The sequence below is a fragment of the Rhipicephalus sanguineus genome, chromosome 8 (assembly GCF_013339695.2).
Source record: "Rhipicephalus sanguineus isolate Rsan-2018 chromosome 8, BIME_Rsan_1.4, whole genome shotgun sequence".
Taxonomy (NCBI): domain Eukaryota; kingdom Metazoa; phylum Arthropoda; class Arachnida; order Ixodida; family Ixodidae; genus Rhipicephalus; species Rhipicephalus sanguineus.
The window spans coordinates 14,540,934-14,565,988 of record NC_051183.1 but is presented as its reverse complement, the minus strand read 5'-3'; the positions used below and the strand labels follow the sequence as shown (position 1 = coordinate 14,565,988).

Sequence of the window (25,055 nt, the reverse complement as noted above, 5' to 3'; positions counted from 1 at the left end):
CAGGAAGATCATACGGTTCAAAGGTCTCGTGTGGCCGGTGATGCTTAGGAGGACGTCATGCCCAGTAAATCTATTAAACATTCTACGTGGTGAGGTTCTGACTACCATAAAAGTTTTCGAGTAAATAATGATTTTCTTAACACTCAAAATATCTAGTAAATGTGATTGTGCACAAGGCAGCTCGTGTTAACATGTGAAATGTTGACGTGATAACTGTAACCCAGAAAAATGCATCATGTTCACCTGTTACGATACACTCGAAATAAACAATTTCATATACTGCAAAAAAAAAACAACTTGTAAGATATTTTTTAGCCCTTCGCTAAACAATATGGCCAGCAGCAAGGACACTTGTAGGCACAGCTTTCACAAAAAAAAAAAAAGCATGCAGAAGTGACCTAGAGCTACCTACATCCAAACGCAGTGCAAAACTACCCTGCAATTGACTAACCTTTTTCACCTAAGCACGTTGTAATGCATCAAATCACCATACAGGCCTCATAGAAGTTCATACAAATACAAATACAGATGCACAGAAACTTCATAATTCTTTTATTGAATTTTAAACGCACAATTTCACATGGCACACAGGGGCTCATAAGAGATGAAGTGGTAAGCCCCAGGTTGATTTTAGTGATGTAGGATTTCATTAACACAAATCTAAATCTAATACAAAATGTAGCATTCCAACTGCATCAGAATGCAGCCCATGCAGCTGAATGTCGATCCAACAATTTGTCATCAGCACCAGAATCCCCCATCTACTAAGCCACTACAGTGTTCATTTTTTCACGCTATATCATCATCCTCTGCTTCGATGGTCAATTGCTGTTCCATGCTTCCAGAAGGCTGACTTGTTAATTCATGATGCGACTGCAAGTGTCGTGTAAAATAACTTTTTGAGGAATACTTTTTGCCACACAATTCACAGTGATACAGGTGATGATTGTGGAACACGTCTTCGTGCTTCCTTGCACCTGCTGCTGATGTAAACGTCCTCCCACACAATAGGCAAGCATATGGCCTTTTATCAGTATGCTCGGACAGCATATGTTGAATGAGGATATGCTTTTGTGTGAAGGACCGGCCACAGTTGGGACACACATTAGTGCATGTGTGGTTGCTGTGCAACATCTGGTGGCATGCCAGATAAGACTGCTTCGTGAAACATTCCCCACAGTCTGCGCACTTATGTCGCTTCTCGCCCAACTGGTCTTCTTCAAGTGGGTTCTCAAGTGCCGGTCACGAAGCTCCCGCCGGTTGAAGCCCATTCTACAGAATTGGCACTGGAATGGTTTTTCTCCTATCTTGGTCTTATTAGGCAAGCTGACATGGTTCCTGCAAATGTGGAGTGCAGAAAGGATGCAAGTAAGCAATGCAGTCTGACATAGCATATCAGACAAGTACTATACTGTGTTATGTAACAGGAGCTTTTTTTTAATCTTTAATTTACACCACTTTCTGGAGTGTTGTGTTCACACGCCTAAATAAAAAAATAAATGTATACATATACTCTCATACCTCTCATCCGCATGGTTTCTCAAATGAAAATCTAGGTGTTCCCGCTTCATGAAAAGCTTTTGACAGAATTGGCACTCAAATGACTGCCTGCCTCCATGCTTCTTTTTATGCAAGCCACGCTGGTTCCTGCGAATGTGCAGAATTACAAGGAAATATATGAGTTCATGCACAGAATCTGACACAAATACTATTTCACTTAAGAGCAGCCCTTCTTTTTTAATTTTATTTCTCTATTGTGAAAACTAGAACACACATATATCTACCCAACTTGGAAAACAGACACGGTCACTGACAGATTTATTGGACTCCAAAAATTTGGACTTGATGGGAATTTCGGACTTCATAAATGCACGGTCAAGTTCCAATAGCACTAATACATTTTTGCGACCAATTTTTCAAGTGAAATTATGCCCAAAAGTCCAAATTTTCGGACTAACTTATTCGTTTTGAGCCACGCCACTCAATTTTGAAAGCCGCCATGTTGAATTTTCTGCTGGCTTGGTCAAGTTTGGCTTCCAGAGGCCAGTTGTGTGTAGCCTCCAGGATTTGGAGTGCACACAATTTTCCGGTTTCGGAGGCCACGCCCGCTCTTCCTTGGCTGACAAACGCTCTAGGGGACGCAACTTCTTTCTTTCAGTCAGCATTACCATCACCACTGCTACTCGAGTAGGTTTTTTTTGTGGGTTTGTTTTCTTGGTTGTTATTCCACACGTGGCCATGTTGGTGTTGTGTCAGGTGTACTTTTGAGAAGTTGTGCACGTCACATGTTCTCTGCTGTTGCAGTTGCTCAGTGGTTACGGTGTTCGGCTGCTGACCTGAAACATGTGGGTACGATTGCGGCCATGACCGTCGCATTTCAATAGAGGCAAAATGCTGAAGGCTCACGTATTGTGCGATGTCAGTGCAAGTTAAAAGAACCCAAGCCCTCCACTACTGCATCGTTCAATCCCACCAACCAACCGAGATGTGTGCATTTTTTGTGTCCGGGTTAAAATTTTGTGTGCTTGGTGTCATGAGGCTACATCCTGTGGCGCCCGCAACGGTTGGTGGCAGTGATCGTCAACATGCTGACAATGTCACTGTAGCCCATATACAACCAAAACTGCTCGCCTGCAAGCGCAGCATGAAGCAAGGCATTATTAGCCCTTTCGGCCCTGGTGTCGTCAATTGACGACACCGCACTAAAGTTCCCCTAGCACCTCGGGAATGAAACCAAAACTGCTCATTCTTGGGGAAATACTTCTTCAATGATCCCCACTGTGATTGACACCAAAATTGCGACATATTTGCGGAGCTGGGAGCCAAAAAGAAGAAAACGCTTGACCGAAGTCATGGGTGGCGGCGAGGCGGGTCAGGTGAGGCGGCTAAGCGCCGTTTTCGGGACGTCGTACAGAAGCTATTTCAAGGAGTATCACAATGAAAAATGAGACGTGGTTCACATTTTGTGTGATCTAGTGAATAGAAGAAATAAAGAAGCCATTTTCCTAATTTCACGACCACTGAGCCCTGATGACCTAATTTGATTCCATGCTAATTATTCCATAAATACTTGCACCACTGGCTCAATTTTTCGTTTTTGGTCTTCTGAGGTCCTAACTATTAGGAAAACACGCACAAAAAATGTCTCCAGCGAAAATAAAAAATCCAGGGCTGAAAGGGTTAGAGATTTTCCTAGGTAACTCTAGTCCAAATAAACTTCATTGTAATGTCTTCACTTTTTCGGACTGTTTGATTTTTTTTGCTATTTAACGGTCCTCGCCAGGTCCGGAAAATCGGTCATGACAGTACTTGCCATCACATGCTACAACCTTCGCAAGCATTTATTTGTGTTTATTTTCTCTCTCATTTGTCATCACTGGCACAAACAACACAGATGGAGCAGTTAAATTCAATTCCCCACATGCATGCTGCTCAAATAAGTAGCCTTTGTACACAGGCTTCAACTTCTCACTGCATACTATAAACGCGCAATAAAATGACCACCATGGGTTTTACAAAAAACAGACCGTGTTGTAGCTGACAGTGCCTTTGCACGATTAAGACAGTGTGGACCACCCAAAGCCTACTCCACAAATATGTGCAGCATGTGTAAGGCTTAGTTTTTCGTGGAAAAAAAAACAGTGGACGCACAGCATGAGAACTAAAAGACAAAGAAAACAGTGCACAGTTTCTGAAAACAATATGTTCAAAGTTGATAAAGCCACATGGGCTCTCACTTTGCAGATGGGAAAGCATGACTGGGCGAGGTGCTGTGGGTAGGGAATCAAATCTTGCGATGTCACAAGATGAATGCCCAGTCAACAAAATCAGCAGGAGAGTTTATCTTCTATGCATACTACCAATGCTGAGCAGAGATAGTGCAACCTATGCTGCATGCTAATAGCTGAGGACCATGCTTTGAAAACAAGGACACAAACATTGGTGTGCATCAGGCCCGTAGCCAGGAATTTATTTCGGGGGGGGGGGCACTTGCTGAAAACCTTTACTTTTTGAGAAAAAAACCTATTTTTTTTATTTTTGGTAAAAACACAGACTTGACCAAAATTACCAGGAAGGGGGGGGGGTAGCCCCCCCCCCCCCGGCTACGGGCCTGTTGTGCATGCTTTCTAAAATATTACAACATCAAAGCTTTTTACAGGAGTAGCAGCAGTGCTTTTCAAATGGCTTTTTTGTCAGAAAAACTTCACCCAGGTCTCGGCATTTTGGAGGGAACCAATGCAGGATGTGTTAAAAGGAGCATTGGAGCAGTGACCAATGCCCTGCTCTAATGCCAGCCAACGCTTGTAATGAAATAACAATGAAGAAAATTTTCAGTACAGTGACAGAAGCAGTAGTTCTAGGCCACACAATACCCAGAAAGGACAACATACACATACCTACCAACCTGGCGACATAGAAATTAGTAAAACCCCCATGCGGCGGGGGCGGGGGTAGCCAACCAACTTTTTTTGTTTTCAAGTTCCGACGGTTTTGCCTTTAGCGACAAGCTTAATCATGTTTTTGCAGCCATAAGTAAAATCGGTCAGAGAGTAATCAGCAACAACTCAATCGGACAACAATTTATTTTTGCAGTGACTTTGCTGTTGCGGACTTAGCCCGCTTGAGAAAGTTCTCCGTGTAACTTTGCTCAAAGGAAGTTCCACTCTGGTGCCCTTTCACCATCAGCAGGCTCTCGAGAGTTTTTACTGCGATAGCGATTATATGGACAGTCTCGACGGGTTTTTGCCGTCGCCGTTGCCGTCATGTCCTTCCGTTATGAAGTCCAAATTGATAAGATCCCCCCGCGCATTGTATGTTCTACCGCGGGTAAAAGCGCGCGAGCGGGGGCGATGAACGCGGCCGAACCAGAGTTCAAACAAGCCGGCCCATCGCTCGGAGGGTGCATGGGATAACATCACCCCGCTCAGGGGAGGCCTGCCGTCGAAAAAGACAGGAAACGCCCGGCCTTTTTTAACGAGCCTTAAAAGACGCGTGGGGGGGGGGGGGGGGGGGGGAGTGTCGCGTCGAGCGAGGAGCAACTTTGAATCTAAGGGCGCGGTCGCTGGCGCTATCTCGAAAGCCATCACAGCGGGCGGCTCGTATACCCTTCTACGTGCTGCGCTCTCAACGCGAACTGACTATGCGGAGAGCGTCTCTCCCTGGAGCGGCTGTATTCTCTTACATCAGCGTTTTGTAGTTACGCGAGATCCAATACAAAACAGTTAGCTGCCAGCCTCACTTTGTGTAACACTACAATTTGTTGCTATCGCATTCATCAATTGCTTCGCCCTTGCGGTGAAACTGCGACTTTTTTCACAGACAGATGAGCGAAACTCCGTTCGAGTTTTGTTGACAGTGCTGAAAATTCTCTCGCATTCCGCATTACTGTGGGAAATGGAGAGAATGCCCAGCGTAACCAATGAAATTCTATGGAACCTGAGCGATCCATCAACACTTCCAGCAGCTCCCAAACGTGCCCACTGCACGTCGCACCTGGGCTTAAACACAGTAGTCCTACTGCATCGGACGCGGCAGCCGGTCATACGAAAAGCGACACGAACAGAGTCCTCACCGCCTACCCGCGAACAAAGCCCTCTGCCACATGTTTGCGCTTTGCATACGCGCCAAAGCGGCATGGATTCGTAGCCACCCTGGCCCACGACCTCGTGCCCTGGCCACCCCCCGAGAAGGCGACGGAAGTCGCTAAATGTATGGTGGCTAGAGGGGGAAGTGTGACGGGCGCTGCATCCCCGCCGTGGGAGCGGAACGCAATGAAAGTTCTGGCCGCCGCAAGGAGCGCTGGTGTAGTAGTAGGTGCTCGCCGCGCTTGCTTAAAGGGGCCCTCCAACACTATTCAACCCCCCATTTTTTACTTGCGAGTTGCGTAGACTGATGGCTGGGGATAATTTTAGCATATGTTTAAGCACCGATATCAAATTATTTAGTATTTTAATCACGCGTTGAAGTCGCTACATCGCTGCTGACCGCATCAGCGCGTAGTGGCGCTTGCCAGAACTATTGCGGGCGGAAATGACGAAGATGGGCGCTGGCCTATGATTGGATAAATGTAACGTTAGAAGTAATAACGGCGTTGCATCAAAGTTGAGATTACTATTGTGTTTCGTTTTTCTTTTCTGTGCTTTTTCAATGAACTCCAAATAGCCGCCGTCGCAACAAAAAATATCACTACAACCACAAAGTACGACAGAGGCGCCGGTTGCCATTTCGCCTCTGGTTGCTCTGGCTTTCTTTTTTTTTCTTTTTTTTTTTGCCTGCGCCGGTCGGATGTCCATATGAAACGCTTGCCCCTCTTCCTTCTTTTTGCGTCTGTACGTTTGCGAGCTGCCATTTTCCGCATGTGCGGTAGGCTCATGATTGTTGTTGAAACGGTGCAAGTAATCCTCTTCGTCTTGTAACTCGTCGGGCTGCTCACCGAACAACCCGCGTAGGGGCGACCGTGTTTAACCGCCCATGCCGCTCCACAAATTCCCTTCTTAGAATGAGAAGAGGGAATGACATGGAATGTCGTTGTAAGGAACAGCAGACAAAGCCTCCCCAGCCTCGCTACGAAGCAGTACACTCTAAACCGAGTAACCCTTATTATAGGTGCACATTTTCAAATCCTGGTATACCTATATTTTAAAGGTTAAAAAGTAACTTATATGCGCGTAACCCTTATTATAAGTATACAGGAAAATATGTAACCCTTAGTAGAGTACGTGTTAGATACTTATTTTAAAGGTTACTTGTCGGCCTTTCACCCCTCAAAACGTTGGAATATATATATATATATATATATATATATATATATATATATATATATATATATATATATATATATATATATATATATATATAAACGGTGTAGAAGCTGTGACGCAGCTATCCTGTATAGTGACGATTTTCACACACGACCAAGGTTTTTGCAGTATATTCCAATGTTTTGGGCAGCGATCGGCCCAAACATTGGCGCAGTTTCGAGCGCCAATTTCGAGCGTAAAATTTTACATGATCTTTTCAATCTTCTACCAATCTTCGTAAAAACGGCAGGTAGTACACAGAACACAAATAATGTGCGATATTGTCAAGAAGTCACATCTTGTCATTTCTATAACGAAAACATGGTGAGGCATGGGCACTGCTTCGAAATATAATTTTCGAAAATCCCGTTCAATCAATTCCTTTGGTGTTTTGCCGAAGTGCCGATATATAAACCTGGCGGGCATGTCTTTCGTACAAACACACACATTCCTTTGTTTCAGACTTCACAAATTACAACATGAGTCCCGACTCAAGAATCCCCTTTAGAGGGATGTCAGCTTTCGACAAACCTTATTTACATTTTATATTATTCGATAAATGCTTTGCTTGTAATGCACTGAAATACGGCTTATTTTATCCAGATAGACCTTTGCAGACTTTGGGGTGGCCTTAGGACACAAAGCACTGGAATAAAGAAGCCACGTATCTTGCAACATAAGCAGATATTTATATATATTGAACATCGGGAGTTCACTTCTAATTTCAATAGCACTCCACGTGACTGCTTATGATGCTGCGGTAGTGTATTGTATGCTGCTACAATTATACCACATAAAATATTTCAGCTTAAGTATATAGGCTGCGTAATTCGCCACACAGATGTGTGACATACTTAGAAAAGAGTTCAAAGTGACGCAATCGAAAGATTTTTATTCGGAAAATCGCAGACAACAAGAATTATGTAGGTCTAACTTAGTCCCAAGGACGAAACTAGCAAACAAGAAACAGCGATTAGTTCGGGCTACAATGAAACCAAAGTAACGTAAAAATTATGCTAACAGTACTGTGCACTTCGAAATACCATAAAAATTTGCCTGCTTTCTTGGCTTGAAAAAAAGTCAGAGAGATTTTTTTTACTCTTTACTAGGAATGCACAAAAAAGTGGCTTCTATTCCTATATATATATATATATATATATATATATATATATATTTAGAACAATGTCGCGAAACTCGACTACTGGTAGTATTTGAAGTTCGTAGATAAAAGCTACATGTACCATAAAAGACAATACGGGGACCCGTCCCTGTAAAGTGCCTTATTTTAAGGAGTAATCCTCTTGTTCAAGTGTGTGAAAAAACACTTTAAACGCTTGCATGTTGCTGTGCTGCCGCGGGGACAACTTCATGTGACAGCACAAGCTTCTGCGTTAGCAAAAGCATTTGTGAAAAAATGTAAGGGTACTCCAGGCTCTTAATACAGTACAATAAAGGCAGAGGATGAGAGCACGCTCCAGACCACCAGTAGAAAGTTGAATCACTTCACTTGGACCGCCAGCAAAAATGCGGACTCCCTCCGAGCTAGTGACTATATGTGGAGTGGTAACAGCAGGCTCTCCTGAAGGCAGCGGCATCTATGAATGTGTAAAAAATAATGTAAACATACGTGTTATAAACATATATATATATATATATATATATATATATATATATATATATATATATATATATATATATATATATATATATATATATATAGAGAGAGAGAGAGAGAGAGAGAGAGAGAGAGAGAGACAGAGAGAGAGACAGAGAGAGAAGTAAACCACGAGGCAATTGCAAAAGAGTATTATTCAACTGCTGCTACGTCGGCATGGTCTTGCTATGGTCTCCGTGTTGCAAGAACGTATAACGCTTCGTTAAAAGCTTTGCCGAGTAGCTTTACCATTCTAAATTCTTACTAATTTGTGTATCGTACTTAAGTAATTATACATTGGATTATTTCCTTCAGCAACACGCTTTGAAGAGCATTTGAATATATTGTTCAGCTCATTCACTTACCTCACTTATGAGAGCATATGTTGACTTCGGCTGTAAGTAGTTCATGAGGTCCAAAAGTGTACATTCATGTCCTTGTCTTTCGGAGCGCACTTTGAGGGCACTGGTCACCTTTTTCTCCAGGTCACTGATGTTCAGCTGAAACCTCAGTTCCGCCTCAATGCACAGCTAAAAGGAACCGCAAAAAAACAAAATTAAAGCATTTGGAGCTAACAACAGCATATTGTGCTTCAGACTAGCTCTATTCACTAGATTTCAATGCACATTTCTGATCATAGCGATACTGTGACAAAATATTTAGGTTTATCACAATTTCATCTAAACAGTGGATCGCTGAGAATTTTTCGTAGCTTATTTGTTCATTGTCGATAACCTAGCACCAGGTAAAAGTGAACATGTATAATGAAATGTAATAATAATAACAATAATAATAATAATAATAATAATAATAATAATAATAATAATAATAATAATAATAATAATAATAATAATAATAATAATATATGGGGTTTAACGTCCCAAAACCACCATATGATTATGAGAGACGCCGTAGTGGAGGGCTCCGGAAATTTCGACCACCTGGGTTTCTTTAACGTGCACCTCAACCTAAGTACACGGGCCATGTATAATGAAATGTAGTTGATGTGTTAAACTTGGGTAAACTTTTCATAAATATTTTGCACAGTATCCTTTTCAGTGCTTGCTACAATGGTCATTTTTTGTGAATAAATGTGCACCCTTTTAGCTATTTCAATATTGTCTTCTGAAGTGCAAAAACAATCAAATAGAGCAGAGCTGGGCAAACCTCAAATTCCACAAGAAGCATCTCTTTTCTAAGTTGGTTTTTTCACCCATCCTGTGAGCAAGTGTTATTGTGAATCACTAAAAAGAGTCGTGAAAAGTCTTATATGCAAATATAGGCATTTTTGAACACTCGATGAATACCAACACTTTACTTACAATTTCGTCCACCAAGAAGTACCGAGGTAAATGATCTGCATGTGTCACAGCATTCAGGAATAGGTATTTCCAGAAGGCGCCTCATCCTTGCCATATCATATACCACACCAGACAAGCTAGATGAATCCAATGCCTGAAATTCATGAATTTTTCTGTGAGTACCATGTCAAGCAATCCAACTGCATAGGACCTCATGCAATATGCAGATGATTAATCAACTCTAGGCACTTCACAATTTTTGTGCAAACATGCCAGGCAACAAACCTGCAACTCAGAGGCAGCACTTTCCTTTGTAAGGACAAAGGTGTCTGTGGAGGCTGGGAAACTTGTTGCTCTTTTCTTTTCCCTATGCCTTCTAACTTTGCGTGCAATTGATAGTCTTTGTGTGAGCATACTCTGCAAAACAAACATCCATCAATTCTTTTGGGTGTTGTAAAGCCTTTGCAAGCTATGGTAAAACGAAGTAAAAAGGCAAATAAAAATCATGAAAAACAGCAAGTACAGACTGCTATTCATAGCTGTTGAGTACTTTTTAAAAATTGATTAATTTCAGGAAAACATTATTCAAGCTGAAAATTGATTAATTTAATGTTGCACAAACTCGGTTAACCAACTTGAATGTGATTGCATTTGTTAGCTCATGTTTAGCCTTTGACTTACATAGACATGGCTTCGTGTCTGCTGAAGACGCCTGCCTGGTTTTGGATCTTCCCACATGTACCATCGATACTTTTTAGAAGGTGTCTTCCCAAGCGCATCATACCGCCAGCGGCACTCTGCTGTGTTGCAGCTCGTAATAATCTGATTTTCACTGAAAATGTCAAATACAATGAATATTTCATAACAATAACGCTTCTGGGTTAGTTTCAAGAGATACATAACACGCAAGCATCATGATTAGGTAATAATTGAGAGCTAAATCAGAAGACCAGAGATGAAAACGATACGACTTACTCTAAGGATAGAGCAATTTCAGCTCGAAGCTGGCAACACAACCTTTCATGTTGGCTTTCCGAACTAGCGTTTCCTTGCAGCAGTGGCTGTACACATTCCGAAAAACGATGGCAAGCTTTCAAGCAGCCACTTCAGGAATTATTGAACAAATAATATAATCTGTATTGCAAAAGGTAATGATGAGGACATGAGTTTGTGCAAAGTAACACAGAGAAAATTTGAACAAGATACATAATATTACATCTGGTCAAGAGGAAATTCGTGAAGGCATTTCGTAATTGCATAACCCCCAGGCGCAAACGACGGCTCCGCTACGAAAAGCCACAGGAGCCGCAAAGAAAGGCGAGCGGGTATAACATAGAGAAATCTTATCTGTAAATGGACATGCAACACGTAATGAACGCAATATATCTACCAAGCTTGAGTATGGAGGGCGCCGGCGGCAGCGCCTTCACAAAGCCGAAAACAATAAACGCGCGCCCACTTCACCTCCACATGCGCCATGCTTAAACAGACACCGTAGCCTCGTTGACAGGAGGCTACGGTGCATAGCAATGTCGCACTGTGCTACTAGAGAAACTATTCGTGTAAGAGTTAAGGACGCAGTCCACAACACAGAAGAGTTTGCAAGTGCTACCGACATTCGAAATGCTAAGCGCAGGCACATGTAATTTGAACAAACGGCACTTACCAAGCTCGACTACCTTCCCGTGGACTCCCGGGCAATGGTCGCAATACTCGCATTTTATCTTCGACGGACCAGTCACTGTACACTGCTGGCAGTCGCACACCTGTTTGTTACATCGGCCTCTTAAAACGCCGAACATGTCCTTGTTCGTGGAGGCCATGGATGCGGAGAGAGGTACCCCAAACCACCCAAAACTAATTCACGAGGCGCGAAACGTACAACCGCCACGCCGCCATAATAGCACGCTTCCCATAAAGCACGAAAACAAAGCATCAAGGAGAGATGAAACTGACAAAATGGCGTCTCCTGTTGAACCTTCGAGAGGCAACAAGCGAGCCTCTCTAGCGCTTTTATTGCGTGAGAAAGTTGCGCCGCCGTGTATAGGTTACTGTGTAAGGGTTACACTTTAGTTTTTGCTAATGTAACCTATAAAAGCGCTCCGAAACCTATATTTTCTGAGCAGATGGACACCGTATCCCTTAAACATCGCGGAAAACATTAAAAAGTCAAAACAACTCTCGCTGTAACCCTTATTTTATGGGTTAAAACTGCGTATGGGTTGCAGTATGAGTTACCGGGTTTAGAGTGTAGTGCCCGCTCAAGTTCTGACAAGTCAGGAGGAACCACGTTTGTTACTATGGCAACGACGTCAACAATACGTTGGAAAGGAGAAGCAACAATGGTGTGCGAGCTTCCCCTACGTAAGAGCTTTCAGCCCATTTCATTGGAGCGCCATCCGACGTCACAGCAGAGAGTGAAATGTGGTCACGTGACCCCGCGAAAATCGAGTTGAGGGCAGGCATTTTTTTTCTTGTATTTTGAATTTTCTAAATTGAATAACTTCGTACTGCGTGCGCTATCGCTGCCGTTCTTGCTGCACTAGTTCGTCCGTACTTCAGTCTACGCAATCCACGAGTAAAAAATGGGGGGTTGAAGAGTGTTAGAGGGCCCCTTTAAGGCTCGTTCGCGTCGTTCGTTCTCTGTGCTGTGCCGTCACCTTGTTCGGATGCCTCGCCTTCGCTGTCGTCGTTTGTTTACCCACGTGTTCTGCGAACCATGCCGTCAAATCGCGCAAGTACATGCTTCGTCCCTGGCTGTAAAGGTGGGTGTAGACCGTGCTCGGAGAAGCTATCGGTCTTTAAAGCCCCGTAGGATCTCTCGAGGCGAGAGCAATGAGCTCGAAATATTAGGCGGACTGACAAAGAGCTGACGAGGGACAGCGTTGTTTGCGAGTGGCACTTCAACATGGGTTTCATCGAAAGGATATACCAACACATTATAAACGGTGAGGTTGTTGAGATACCCCGCGTTTGTCAGAAGACGCTGTGCCTACGGTGTTCCCGGACGCACCGAAGTACTTTACAAAAAAAAAAAGAAAAAAGAAAAGGAGACAGGAGTGTCCAAAGTGAGCGCGAAAACCACTTGAAGTTGAGGAGGGTCAAGTAATTTGACCTCTTGACGTGATGGGGAAGTATGTGATAACAAATGTCTGACATAAGTATGGGATGACAAATGTGTGATAAATAAACATGTTTTACTATTTCCCTTGCGTGTATTTAGTATGCATCTAAAGCCGTAAGTTAACAGAAATCATTGGTCCTTGTATAGATAGAACTATCGCTAAAATAATAAGATAAAATGTTCAGTATCAAAGAGCCTCCAGCTACAGTTCCGATCCCCACTTCAAGTTTCTCAAGGAAAGGAGCCGGAAAATCTAAATGCTTTGAACATTTCGCGCTCAAGAGAACCCCCTACAATGTAGAGGAAATGAAGGGGGGAGGGGGGGTGCGGACCAAGAAAGAAAAAAAAAACCGCACTGCACTGCAGCCAATATACACGCTATGAACGATTGTAAACAGTTTACATTTCACCAAGAGGAAAAACTACTTTAAAGTAAGCTGAGCTATGCAGCCGAGCAAGTGGTTTAGTTGAACTGAAGCAGCCTATAAATATGGTAAAAGCAGTGCAAAAGGAACACGATAATAAACACAGGACCAGCGCTGACCAGTTCAGCGTCTGTCCTGTGTCGTTCTTCTTCTCGTGTTGCCGTCTTTTTGCGCTGCTTTTACCATGAAAATCAACCAACTAGCCCAGTTTTTGCACACTGTTGCAGATTAAACATGTCAAAGCAAACCGATATCAAGAAACATTTAAATATGAAAACCTGGAGGCACGCCAGTTCGGTCTGATTTAAAAGCATTCTTGGTTTTCTTTTTTTTTTCCATCTTGCTTAACACCGCTATGAACATGAACACATGCTTCTTAGCGAAACAAACACGTAGTGCCTTTAACAGCACGGGCGCGGGGTATAAGCGATTATTAGAAACAAGTGAAACTAACGTCTAGCGGCCATACGCAAAGCAGGCAAATGCCGCCGCAAGCACCTACGGCGCAGGTAGCGCCACCTGGTGTGACCGCCATCTTTCATTGGGAATTCGTACAGCCCTCCGCTCACGTTGGCTCTCGCCCTTCACACTTCCCCCTCTAGCCACCATACTAAATGTAGAGTGTACTAGATAGGGGTAGTGGGGCGAGGGAGAGCCGGCAGCAATGGCGCGCAGTGAGCCTCAGAGTACGGAAATTCTAACCAGCCGCGTGGCGGCGTTGCTGTGCCTTTCACCTGGCACTGGCGGCGCGCATGCCGGGCGCGGTCAGTTGGAATGTTTGGCGCGCCTCGACATGTTCTACAGAACTTTTTGGCATTATCGCCATCGCGTGCTGTTTTTTGCGTGAAAGTCTCGCAAGATGAGCAAACCACGTCACAGAAATTACTGTTTTCCACCTGGTTGCAAGACAGGATACGGTGGTGTGAAAAATGTCCCTAAACATTCTGTTTGGTGTGCCCGACGACATCGAGCGTCGTCGAGTGAGGGAGTGGAATCTCCGCTGTGCAGACAAAAGCGACTGACGCTGTCTGCGAACTTCATTTTGAAGCAAAATATATATTGAGGGACAAAGTACAAAGTCTGAAGCAAAGTATATTCTTAGGCGTCACCTAAGAAAATCGATGAGATGCTCATGCAAGGCAAGTTGGATGAAGCACAGAAATGTTTGGTTTTAACCCCAGCTCCTTGCAGTCACCACTTGTATTTAGTTGTGGAAAAGAGTGACTCACGGCTGGTCTGCTACATGGCGGGTTATGTAGCCACGAAATTTGTTTTGAAGTGTGACTGTTCATCATGCAGGGATCTTCATCTAAATCCAAGTGAGGCAGCGGAAAATCGGCTCCCGTCAGGGTTCACAGAACAGTGTGACCGGGGCGGTCTTCTATATCCATCAAAGGAGCTTCACACTTCCATCTCTACAGTTGAGGACCTATTCACAGAATGTTCTAGCGCCAACAGGCTTGAAAGAAACAGCATATGTGATGTTGTGGCCCTTGTAAGCAAGAACTTTCTTCCTTGCAACATCGTGGGATTTCGCAGTGAGGATAGTCTCAAAGTTGTTTCTTTTAACAGCGGAGCTGTTTAAGCTAGCCGTAATTTGTGTGTTCGGCCTGCCAGAAAAACTATCATAACAAAAAATGGGTATGTGCCACAGAAATTGGGTAAGATATACTCACCACTGGTCTAAAAATTACGAAGGCAACAGCTAATAATAATAATATCTGGGGTTTAACGTCCCAAAACCACCATATGATTGAGAGACGCCGTAGTGGAGGGCTCCGGAAATTTCGACCACCTGGGGTTCTTTAACCTGCACCTAAATCTAAGTACACGGGCCTCGAACATTTTCGCCTCCATCGAAAATGCAGCCGCCGCGGCCGGGATTCGATCCCGCGACCTTCGGGTCAGCAGTCAAGTGAACCACTAGACCACCGTGGCGGGGCGAGGCAACAGCTAGCCCAACAAATCATAAACGCGTATGTGCCACAGAAATTGGGTAAATCCCACTACTTGAACACATGTAGCATTCTTGAACACACAGCAGGACTGCGTGAAAAAACACTGACGAAGGGAAGTACACAGGACGGGTGCCCAGTTTCGCTGTTTCCAGCCTTGCGTGGCTTAGTGCAAGCTTCGCCCAATTTTTTTTTTTAATGTTCTTACGCGCCTGCACCTTTTGGTTAAAGGCCTCAACAGTGCTAACAGCACTCAGCGTCACAGAGCCAAGCACATTAAACTGAGCAGGACTACTTAGATAAAAAGTGTGCGCAAATTCATGAGCCTTCAACTCGCTCACGCACGTTTGCTGCCGATGTATCCTGTTGTGAATAAAATGTTCCTGCTTGTTTTCAAATGCAATAGAGTTTTGGCCGACTGATTTGTTGACAAAGTACGCGGATTTACTTTAAAAACTGGATAAGAGCGAGGGTGCACGAATAGGTTCGTAGGCGGCCAGCCCAGCGCACTCGCGGCGCCCAGGTGAAAGTCGCAGTGGCGCCATCTTCCGTCGTCGATGCAAATGGCCTCACCGGAGAGCTCGCCCTCGTCCCACTACCCCTATCTAGTACACTCTAACTAAATGTTGAAGCTGCTGCTGATGATGATAACACGAGTACGTATTGTCCTCCCCTAGCGGCGGAAAGTACCACAACGCCGTTTTCGTGGCCTCCGCGATCAGCTACCGTAGCTAGTCGCGGAGTCGTGGCCTCCGCGACTAGCTACGGCAATGCGCAGTAGCTGATCGCGAAGGCCACGCTGTTTTAATAGATTTTTAATTTTTTTAATCGGAATTGATGTTTTCCGTAAAATTTCAGGTAACATTCGTAAAATCGTAAGCGAGGTCGAAATTCGTACATTTTACGGAAAATTCAGAAGAGTTGGCAGGTATGCATACATAAAGCTTTGTAATTGATTTATGCTACAGACAACCAGCTTACGGTGGAGAAAGCATTCAATGCAAAGATTTAGCTATTTATGCATATCAGATATATGCTCCAAAGAAAATCATTGATGCTATGGTCTGATGCAAACGATTTAAAAAGTAATTTGAAATGCAGACTCTCCGTTAATCCACAAACCCGTGCAATGCTGTCCATAATTTACATAATGAATGAACGAGTGGATGCTATTTTCAATTTTACTTTAGTAGCCTTTATAACAAAATCTAGACCAATGACCACAGGCAGAGATGTTCACCAAGGGGTCTAGCTTCCTGTAAGTATAAAAATTATCTCAATGGGCAACATATTGATACAAGTATTTAAAGGGATACTGAACAAATACTGGAAAAGTTACAAAAACGTCGAAATTCCACTCAGAACACATGACTGTTCCGAAAACACAGCTTATTTCACATAATTTATAACTGTTGGCTGTATTATTGAAGGACTGTCAGTGAGTAATGGCTGCACACCAGCGCATGCAGGGCTGTGCATCAATGGTTGTGATGTCTAATGGGCCTGCAGTGATGCAGGGTACACGCTTTCCCGTCCAGCTACTTCCCTTTCTCCACCTCGTTTACATCCCACTCCCCCTTCCACAAAGGCACTGAAACACAACACACCCTTTAGGGGCTTTACCCCCCCTGAAGCGTTGTTAACTGAATGTCCCAGAGAACAGGTGTGACAAGTGCCGATCGTACTGGTTCTAGGAACCGCAGTGGAAGTGGAGTGGGTTGAGAGGCGCGGGCGATGGTTGCAGGATTGTCACACCTGTTCTCTGGGACATTAAACGTCGCCTCCTCTAGTTCACGACGTAACCGCAAGACGTGGAAGTTCGTGAAAAACGCATTACATTCATTATTTTCAGCTAGTTTCTGCCTGAAATGAAAGGTCATGTCTACCAATTTCAGCACTAAATCTTTCCATATGGCTCAAAAACTTGGGGGCAAAAATTTTGTTCAGTATCCTTTAACTCAAGTCCTGTGGATTCATAGCACTGTATACAATCAAAGAGGAGACGTGTCCCGATTCCTTCGAACATGCCTTGTGAAAAAAAAGGTCACTGCAATAGCTGTCATATACTAGCCCCATAATGAACAGATATAAAAAATGAGTGCCTTCTGACAATTCAGTTAGCACAAAAATCATTTCAGAATTACACCTTGTGTGAAACTATTAGGGCAGCTCATTCAACTTTTACAAAAACTGTCAGTGCAATGTGGTACATGGTGACATGGAACAGTCAAATTACAAATGCTGAGAACATCATGATTACGATCAACAGAACCTGAATAACAGACAGCCAGGCAGCCACTACTCCAGCATTAGTGAGACATTTTGGTCTGCATTTTGGTGCTACTACTGTTCTGATGACAACAGCTAAAATGCATTATCACAAGACAGAGTGAAGCAGGATGATGCACATTTCAAAATTATGGAATATTGAAAGTAGCAGCACTATCGCATTCCTGACCTCTGCTTATGCACCTGCTGCAAGTGTCCATCCAAAGCATCTCGCATCAAGAACAGGTCACCACATTCCGGACAGGCGGAAATTCTTTTCAGGAAACTGCTGTCACCTTGAGCACCTTGGGACGAAGAGAAAAAAGAACATTGGTTACAAAATATTGCAAGACTTTTGATGGAGTCATAGCTGAAAATGTTTAGGTGCACTTCTTGTTGCCTATAATTTGTGTGTTGCCAAGGTTAGCAAAGAAAAAAGAAATGCTGGGTTTCAGTTTTAAATAAATCTTTGCTGGGGAGTTGTCCTTACGATACACTGTTTCACCCAGCCAGACAGAAAGTCGTTGAACAACATGAAGTAGCACATAAAAGCATGTTGTTTTGCAGGCAGCATAAAACTAATTATGTATTAGGATGAGCAAGGGACAAAGTATTTGCCATGCCATTGAAAAAGCCTGCCATATACTCACTCTTTTGGTGACATGCATCAACAGCAAGCTTGTGCAACTGCACAGCGTTATCTTTGGCAGGAGCAGTCAATATCTTCAGTCGTTTGGTGTGCTCTGCTAGCAAATTCTTGTTTCGGACATACCCAAATGCTTCTAATGCCTAATCACACAAAGAAAAAAATAGGCTATGAATCCTCAAGTACATTTCAAGCATGAACATTAACCACCCAGTGCACATACATTCAAAATAAGTCTATGTAACTTCAATCAGCCCTCTTCAATTGATGAAACCAGACAATTCATAATTTACAACTGTTCTGACACATGAAGGCAAGTGTTCAACAGCTCACCATGCACCAACTAAGTCACTACAGCCACGAAGCTCACAGTGTCACAAGTAGCGGTTCCAATGCTGCATAGTCATAGAATTGCTGTCTAATATTAACCAAAATTTTTGGCAAGTTGCTAGCATGCGATGTCGGCACTTTGTCCTTCAATAAAAAAAGGCAAAGTTTGCCTTTGAAGGCAAATGCTCAGAAGAGGAGTGGACATGTGAAAGGTGGTGTGAATGTCAACCAGGAAGTTCACTACACAACCCCCACCCTAAACACGCACACACACACATGTCATTGGTGTTGGAGTTACTGCAAATCAAAATTTGCTTATACCTGAATGTGCTTCAATTGTCCAGAGCCAATATTACTTTGAGTCAATGGCTGTTAGGTTTGTGGAGAGACAGGAACATTGAACTCATACAATTTATGCTTTCCTAGAAGCTCCAGTTGTGACGGATAATAATTTAATTTAATATCTGGGGTTGAACATCCCAAAACCACAATATGATTATGAGAGACGCCGTAGTGGAGGGCTCCGGAAATTTCGGCCACCTGGGGTTCTTTAACGTGCACCTAAATCTAAGTACACGGGCCTCAAAACATTTTCGCCTCCATCGAAAATGCAGCCGCCGCAGCCGGGATTCCATCCCGCCACCTTCGGGTCAGCAGTCGAGCGCCATAACCACTAGACCACCGTGGAGGGCCCCAGTTTTGACGGAGGATATGAATGATTACAAGCCCAATGTTCTTGCTTAAGATTCACATCAAAACCTCAGAACCATAACGCCACCACAATAAAAATAAATCCAAAGCGTTCATTTTGAGCATTCTTGCACAAAAACATTTTATAAGCTTGCTAGCTTAGTTCAGGTGTCTTCGGAATATAGCTTGCTACATATTTAAAAGTGCCCGGGTAGAAATAAGGCTTCATTTACAAAACCCAAAGCAATATTAATACAAAGGATGTCCTTACCTCTGCAAAATATTGAGTCTGTACTTCACGATTCCTCTGCAAATTGACAAGGTGAACTTCTTTACCGTACACAACTCAAAGTGAATACAAGAGTGCAAAGTTAGTAAGGTACAAATTTTGATAACTGGCCATACCTTAATGGAACATTTGGTCTGTACGCAGCAGTCAACCTAGAAGCAAATTTTTTTGTGTGTGTGAAAACCACATGGTCTCCATTCTAAAACATTATGAATTGCTGGAGTGAAAAAATGGCAACAAATATGTTTTATAGACTACAGTGGAAACATTACCTTTCCAATTCCTTCTGTCTGCCCACAAAAATCAACCTATAAGGAAAATGGTTGTCACAGAAATTCAGTGGCATTTTCTGTACACGCAGACATAAAAGTGTAAGCACACTAGTTTCAATAAGTTCATAAACAAACATAAGCAAGCCACTGCTACACCCGTGTTTTGGACATAAAATATGAAAACACATAAAACATAAGGCAGAAAGAAAAAGATTCTTTTCTCAGTAACTGCATGATGAAGCCCTTTTTTCAAAAAAAAAAAAGACATCACAATTTGTGGCACAACTATTGATTTTTGCGCGTAATGTGGTCTAGATTAATCTTTATTTGCATTTTTTGCAGTGCACTGAGTGAAAATATCATATTAATTTCCGGCAAATTTCATTAACTATCAGTTTTTTTTTTCTTTCTAGGCTACACTCATGACTTAAACCACGAATGTCAGTGCAGCAGCACAGCAAGAGAGACTCGTAAAATGCAGAGGGTTACCAGCTAGACACATAAGTTTTTCACTCTGAAATCACTTTTTTTTTTAATTCTGGTGTTTTATGTGTTACTCCATGGTATGATCGCAGGGGAGCAGCGTGAAAGACAAGAAAAGGCACACACACAAGCACACGTAGCGTTGACTGGCAAGTGAAGTTTATTGCGGTGAAGAATGTAAATAAACACATAACTACGTATCAGCCCTTATCAGCCCCTGCCCATAGCAGCATAATGCCATAGTCCTCATGTTAACCACTGTTGTCATGCACTCACAGCTTCTTGCATCGGTGTCCAGGCTGATACGTAGATATGAATTTATTTACATTCTTCACCACAATAAACTTCATTTGCCAGTCAGCACGACGTGTGTATGTATGTGTGCCTTTTGTGTCCTTACTTTTTGCACTGCTCCCCTACAAAATTTTCAACCACTTAGCCGACAAGTTCACCCTTCATGGTATGACCTTGAGGCACACTATAGTGACCAACTTGGGAATAATTGTGACCACCTGGAAGTCTTTAACTTCGACCTAAATCTATGTACACAGGTGTTTTTGCATCTTGCCCCAATCAAAATGCATTAGCCATGAAAGGAGGCGAGACATTATGACACAAATACAATGACAGAGTACCAGACAACACAAATGCCGGTGTTTTTGTTGTCCGGTCTTCTTCAATGCCTATACTGGCACGGCTTAAAACCTTTCATGATGAATCCCTACCAATAGCTCAACCTTTTGGCATTCTTACCCCCATGGCTGGGAATCGAACCCATGCCCTTAGCAGCACAGTGCGATAGTCATCAAGGCAATGCCAGAGGTTAAATTAGGCAGTATAGCAAATGCTATCAAAGTGATAATGTGCTTCAGTTTCTCCAAATAAACCTACTTACAAGTCAGTGTCATTAGTCTTCTGTGTCTTATATAGTTAACCCTGGCATGCAAAGAATAACTTTTGTAAAGTAGTACGCTTTGAATGGGATGAATTTCACTAAAGGCATTGCATTGGACATGCCGGAGCACTGCATTATTTGTATTAAAATAGTTTGCACACAAATTACAAAAAGCAAATTATTCAGCTCGCTACCGCAAAAGCCTCATCACTTTCCGGTTCATATTTTCATGGCTCGGATTTTCTCACAGCCTTTAGAGAGAGAGTAAACCATGTGATTAAAAATTCATTCATTTTGGCAATTCTGAAAAGTGTTTTCCACAATCAGTGCATGGTATCTGCCCTTAAGTTGCACTACCTGCAAATTTCTATACTGCTGACTGGATGTGTCTAAGTAGCGAAACCGTGTCGGTGATCCCGGCGTCTGCAGGGTGGTAGCGCCTCCTTGTTGTCGGTGGCAGCACTACAAGTGTTTATTGCAAGCATTGCTATGAACTCATCACAAAAGCTCGCCATAGGAGCCCAGAAGCTATGGCAATTCACAGCTGAACTGAAGGGTTCGATCCTGATATATTGACAGGGGCAAAACAAAAAACTTGGGTATACATATTTAGGGGCACTATAGAGAATTCCGGCAAACCCAAATTGGTCTAGAGTCCCCACTATGGCATACCCCATAATTATATTGTTTTGCCATGCATATAAAATAAAATAAGTTTTAGCACATTCCTTTTTCTTCTATATGTACATGTTCCACGAGGAATACCCGACTGTAAATGAAGCAAATCATGGAACTTCATATTTAGTTCCCTAATGACCATTTGTCATGCACTATGACCACGGCAAAATAAAAAAAAAGGGCTTTCATCACATCTGGGGCAGTGCATTCACGGTTTAGTGTTGGTCACTATGCACTGCTAGAGAACAAGTGATCTCCCAATTAACTCTGCCTAGTGACACCGGTAATCTGTGTAGCATCAAAGTGCTATTATGATGTATGCAATAGCTGGGAATAGAGCGAATTTGTGATAAAAGCAGTGAAGAAAATTAGAACAAAACCTGAGTGAGAAACAGACCTGCAAGCCTCCGGTACAATGCATGACTCTGTCTGGCAAATTCAGCACTTTATATCAACACCATCACCTGCAGAAGACAATGTAAGACAACCTCTCGACACGTTTATGCAAACCTACATCTTTCAATGTTCCAGGCAAGCATTATACACGCAGCATTGGTGTTTGTAAGCATAACATGTCAAATATCGGACAAATGTACAAACAAGCAAGCCTGACGTAGAGCGCCTACACCAAGATATTCCTTGCAAACATGCTAGATGACGTTGTCTGAGCCTTGAGCACAGTGCACAAGACAACGTCCAGTAACCACTAATAAACCAACGGGCCGAGAGAAATTTCATTGTATGCACTGTCACGTGTATTTAGTGTGTAGCCATTGGTGAAAAAACATTTCATGGTTCTTAGCTTGAATGTATACATTTTCTCAGCTATCTACCAAGTCGCTAAAATCGATGGTGATGACAAATAATAGAAACAGCTAACGCTAGTTAGAGCAGCGGAACTTAAAACGAGGGACACAAAGAAGTCTGACAAGGACATCGCTGTTCTTGTCAGTCTTCTTTTTGTCCCTCGTTTTAAGTTACGATGCTCAAACCAGTGTCAGCTATGAACCAACTAGCTCCGGCGAATGTCGTTTTGAATAGAAACAGGTATTATGCGAGTCAAAGAGAGGTTACCAACAGAGAAATTGACAAAGTCCATTTAGGCTCAACATTTTTATGCTGTACTTCTTCCAGACAGTACAGCATATAATACCCGCCGCAGTAGTCTCCGAATGTCACGGGATCGAATCCCGGTCGCGGCGGCTGCATTTCAATGGAGTCAGTGCTAGATTTAGCCGCCAGACATCACAATGTGCCTCACCTCTTTCATTTCAGGAGAGTAGAAACAAAAAGACAATGGCTTGAAATAGACCAACTCTAGCTTGTCGAGCATGCTGCATTACGAACAGTCAAACTCCTAGTAACTGAGCTAACGTTTACAACTTGCGGTCTAGATATGCAGGAAGGTCGCCTGTCATACTCTGAAAATGACAACTTTGCACGCAGGTGACACGGCAAACAGCATATAATCTTACGCAAACCTCTCCCGATCAGAAACCTGGTCCTTCTCTCGTTAGTGCATTTGGCAAAAAAGTACCGATACAAGAGAACAACCGCGCGGTGCGCTTCTACAGCGTCCGTCTGATGCAACATGTGCTGTTTAGAAATTAACATTCGTAACTGACACCACGTGGAAAGGCAGAATGTTTATGCTGTTTGCTCACCGTGAACGAGGTCGACGCTGTCAAGTAAACAAAGCGAAATCACCGCGTAAAGAAGCTCCTACCTATGGACACTCCTGTCAAACGAAAAGGGGCAAAACAGAACCGATTCGTGTTGGCTTGGCTCGGTCCGAGAACATGGCTTGCCTGGTTTGTCTTTCAACGACTCCCGCCGTTGCGTTCTAGATAGATAGAAGCTAAGATAGAAGAGCAGGAGCAGGAGTTCTCAATCTTTCTGGCCTTGGGGTACCCCAACGGCTTTGAACCCCTAGATTTTGTTGAGATCGAGAGTGGGGGTTCCCCTCGACGCGCGCAAACACTGCCCGCGCTGGCCTGTTCTATTTTCTTAAATATCGAAGGTCATCACCGTTGATGTAGAACTCCCTTGCGATTCCACACCGCGAGCCGAGTAAAGCACCCTGCATGCTTCAGGCACCGCGCACCGCACTGTGTACACGCAAAAGAAGCGCCGGACGTACAGAGGCCTGTTTAAAAACAACCACACCACAGGAGGCACGTCCTCCTAGGGAGGCACACAGGAGGCATGCCAGTCAGAGAACATCTTGTGCCAGTCGCACAACGAACGGCCGTCGACCGATACACCGGTCGTAAAGCTAAGCCTAAATGCTGGCGTAACCGACAGCGGGCACGGAGCGACGCCTCACGCGTATCAAAGCGCTCGTTGCGCGTTTTGATTTCAAAACCGACATAGAGCAGTGGCAAATCAGCGTGTATGAAAACTGTGCCACGTATCGAATAGCGTACGCAAAGCTTTGCAATGGACAGGCACAGCGCAACTGAGACAATGGACAAGAACACGCAACACACACGAGCGCTGCGTGTGTTGCGTGTTCTTATCCATTGTCGCAGTTGCGCTGTGCCTTTCCATTGCTATGAACCAACTCGCCCAGACCAAAGTCTTACTGCCAAAGCTTTGCGTTGGCTTTTCGCGCAATTGCGCATGCGTCGTACGCTAACCACTTGCGGGCTCCCGTTAAGTGACAGAAATAGCGGGCCGCAAACGCTAACGCCAACTTAGCGTCACTATTCGAAAGCTCCCTAATGTCGTTATAGCCAGTTTGAACGCTCAAGGGCATGAATTACCACTTGCGGAACCCTAAGATGTCTATCACGAAACCCCAGGGTTCCGCGAAACCCAGTTTGAGAACCCGTGTTCTAAAGAAAGAAAATACTGGGGACTTTCGTCGTGTTGGACACATTCGTACGATTTAGTAACACAAATGCTTTTACTTGACTTTTCGTGTTGTATTACGGTCGAGGACGTCAAAATCATGGAAAATGTACTGCCAAGCACCAAAATGCACTGAATAATTGAAGTAAGCAGCCTTATACTGCCAGATTCGGTTTCATTTAGGGAAAAATTGTGACGCCATTTCTTAGACAGTGAATACGTTGGAGCAGCACAGGCGGCAGCGCTTCAGCGCTCTAGATTTTTAGGGGACCTTACCAGATTTGTGCAGGGGGGCCTCAATGCTCTGGGATAAGAGCACCTCTTGCATACTGTGACCAAGGCGCAGAACATTTTGGTTCATTAGAAAAGTGTCGAAGATGGTACAGTGTTGG

General features: G+C 43.5%; 1 protein-coding gene across 6 annotated transcripts; it reads right to left on the bottom strand.

The window, feature by feature from the left end:
* Nucleotides 1-531: 531 nt before the first annotated feature.
* LOC119401427 (oocyte zinc finger protein XlCOF20) lies at nucleotides 532-23,647 on the bottom strand. 6 transcript variants are annotated; one of them, XM_037668227.2, is made up of 9 exons: nucleotides 23,475-23,647; nucleotides 22,208-22,274; nucleotides 19,755-19,790; nucleotides 19,599-19,634; nucleotides 19,465-19,500; nucleotides 18,178-18,316; nucleotides 17,732-17,832; nucleotides 1,522-1,647; nucleotides 532-1,338 (listed from the first exon to the last, which is right to left on the bottom strand). In XM_037668227.2, the coding sequence occupies exons 2-8, from the start codon at nucleotides 22,229-22,231 to the stop codon at nucleotides 1,627-1,629; spliced, it is 393 nt and encodes a 130-aa protein (XP_037524155.1). In that variant the 5' UTR covers nucleotides 22,232-22,274; nucleotides 23,475-23,647; the 3' UTR covers nucleotides 532-1,338; nucleotides 1,522-1,626. The 6 variants fall into 6 exon arrangements, 4 of the variants coding, with proteins under 4 accessions (XP_037524155.1, XP_037524149.1, XP_037524150.1 ...); XM_037668221.2 differs by having other exon boundaries at nucleotides 17,718-17,832; nucleotides 23,475-23,635; XM_037668222.2 differs by having other exon boundaries at nucleotides 17,718-17,832; nucleotides 23,537-23,549.
* Nucleotides 23,648-25,055: the final 1,408 nt, after the last annotated feature.

Excerpts from the sequence above, each read along its gene's own strand:
- LOC119401427 (XM_037668221.2), bottom strand. The coding sequence starts at position 22,231 with ATGCATTGTACCGGAGGCTTGCAG. Across the intron at positions 19,501-19,598 it reads AGACCAAATGTTCCATTAAG|AGGAATCGTGAAGTACAGAC; the intron begins GTATGGCCAGTT and ends GTCAATTTGCAG. Across the intron at positions 1,339-1,521 it reads AGAAACCATGCGGATGAGAG|GAACCATGTCAGCTTGCCTA; the intron begins GTATGAGAGTAT and ends CCACATTTGCAG.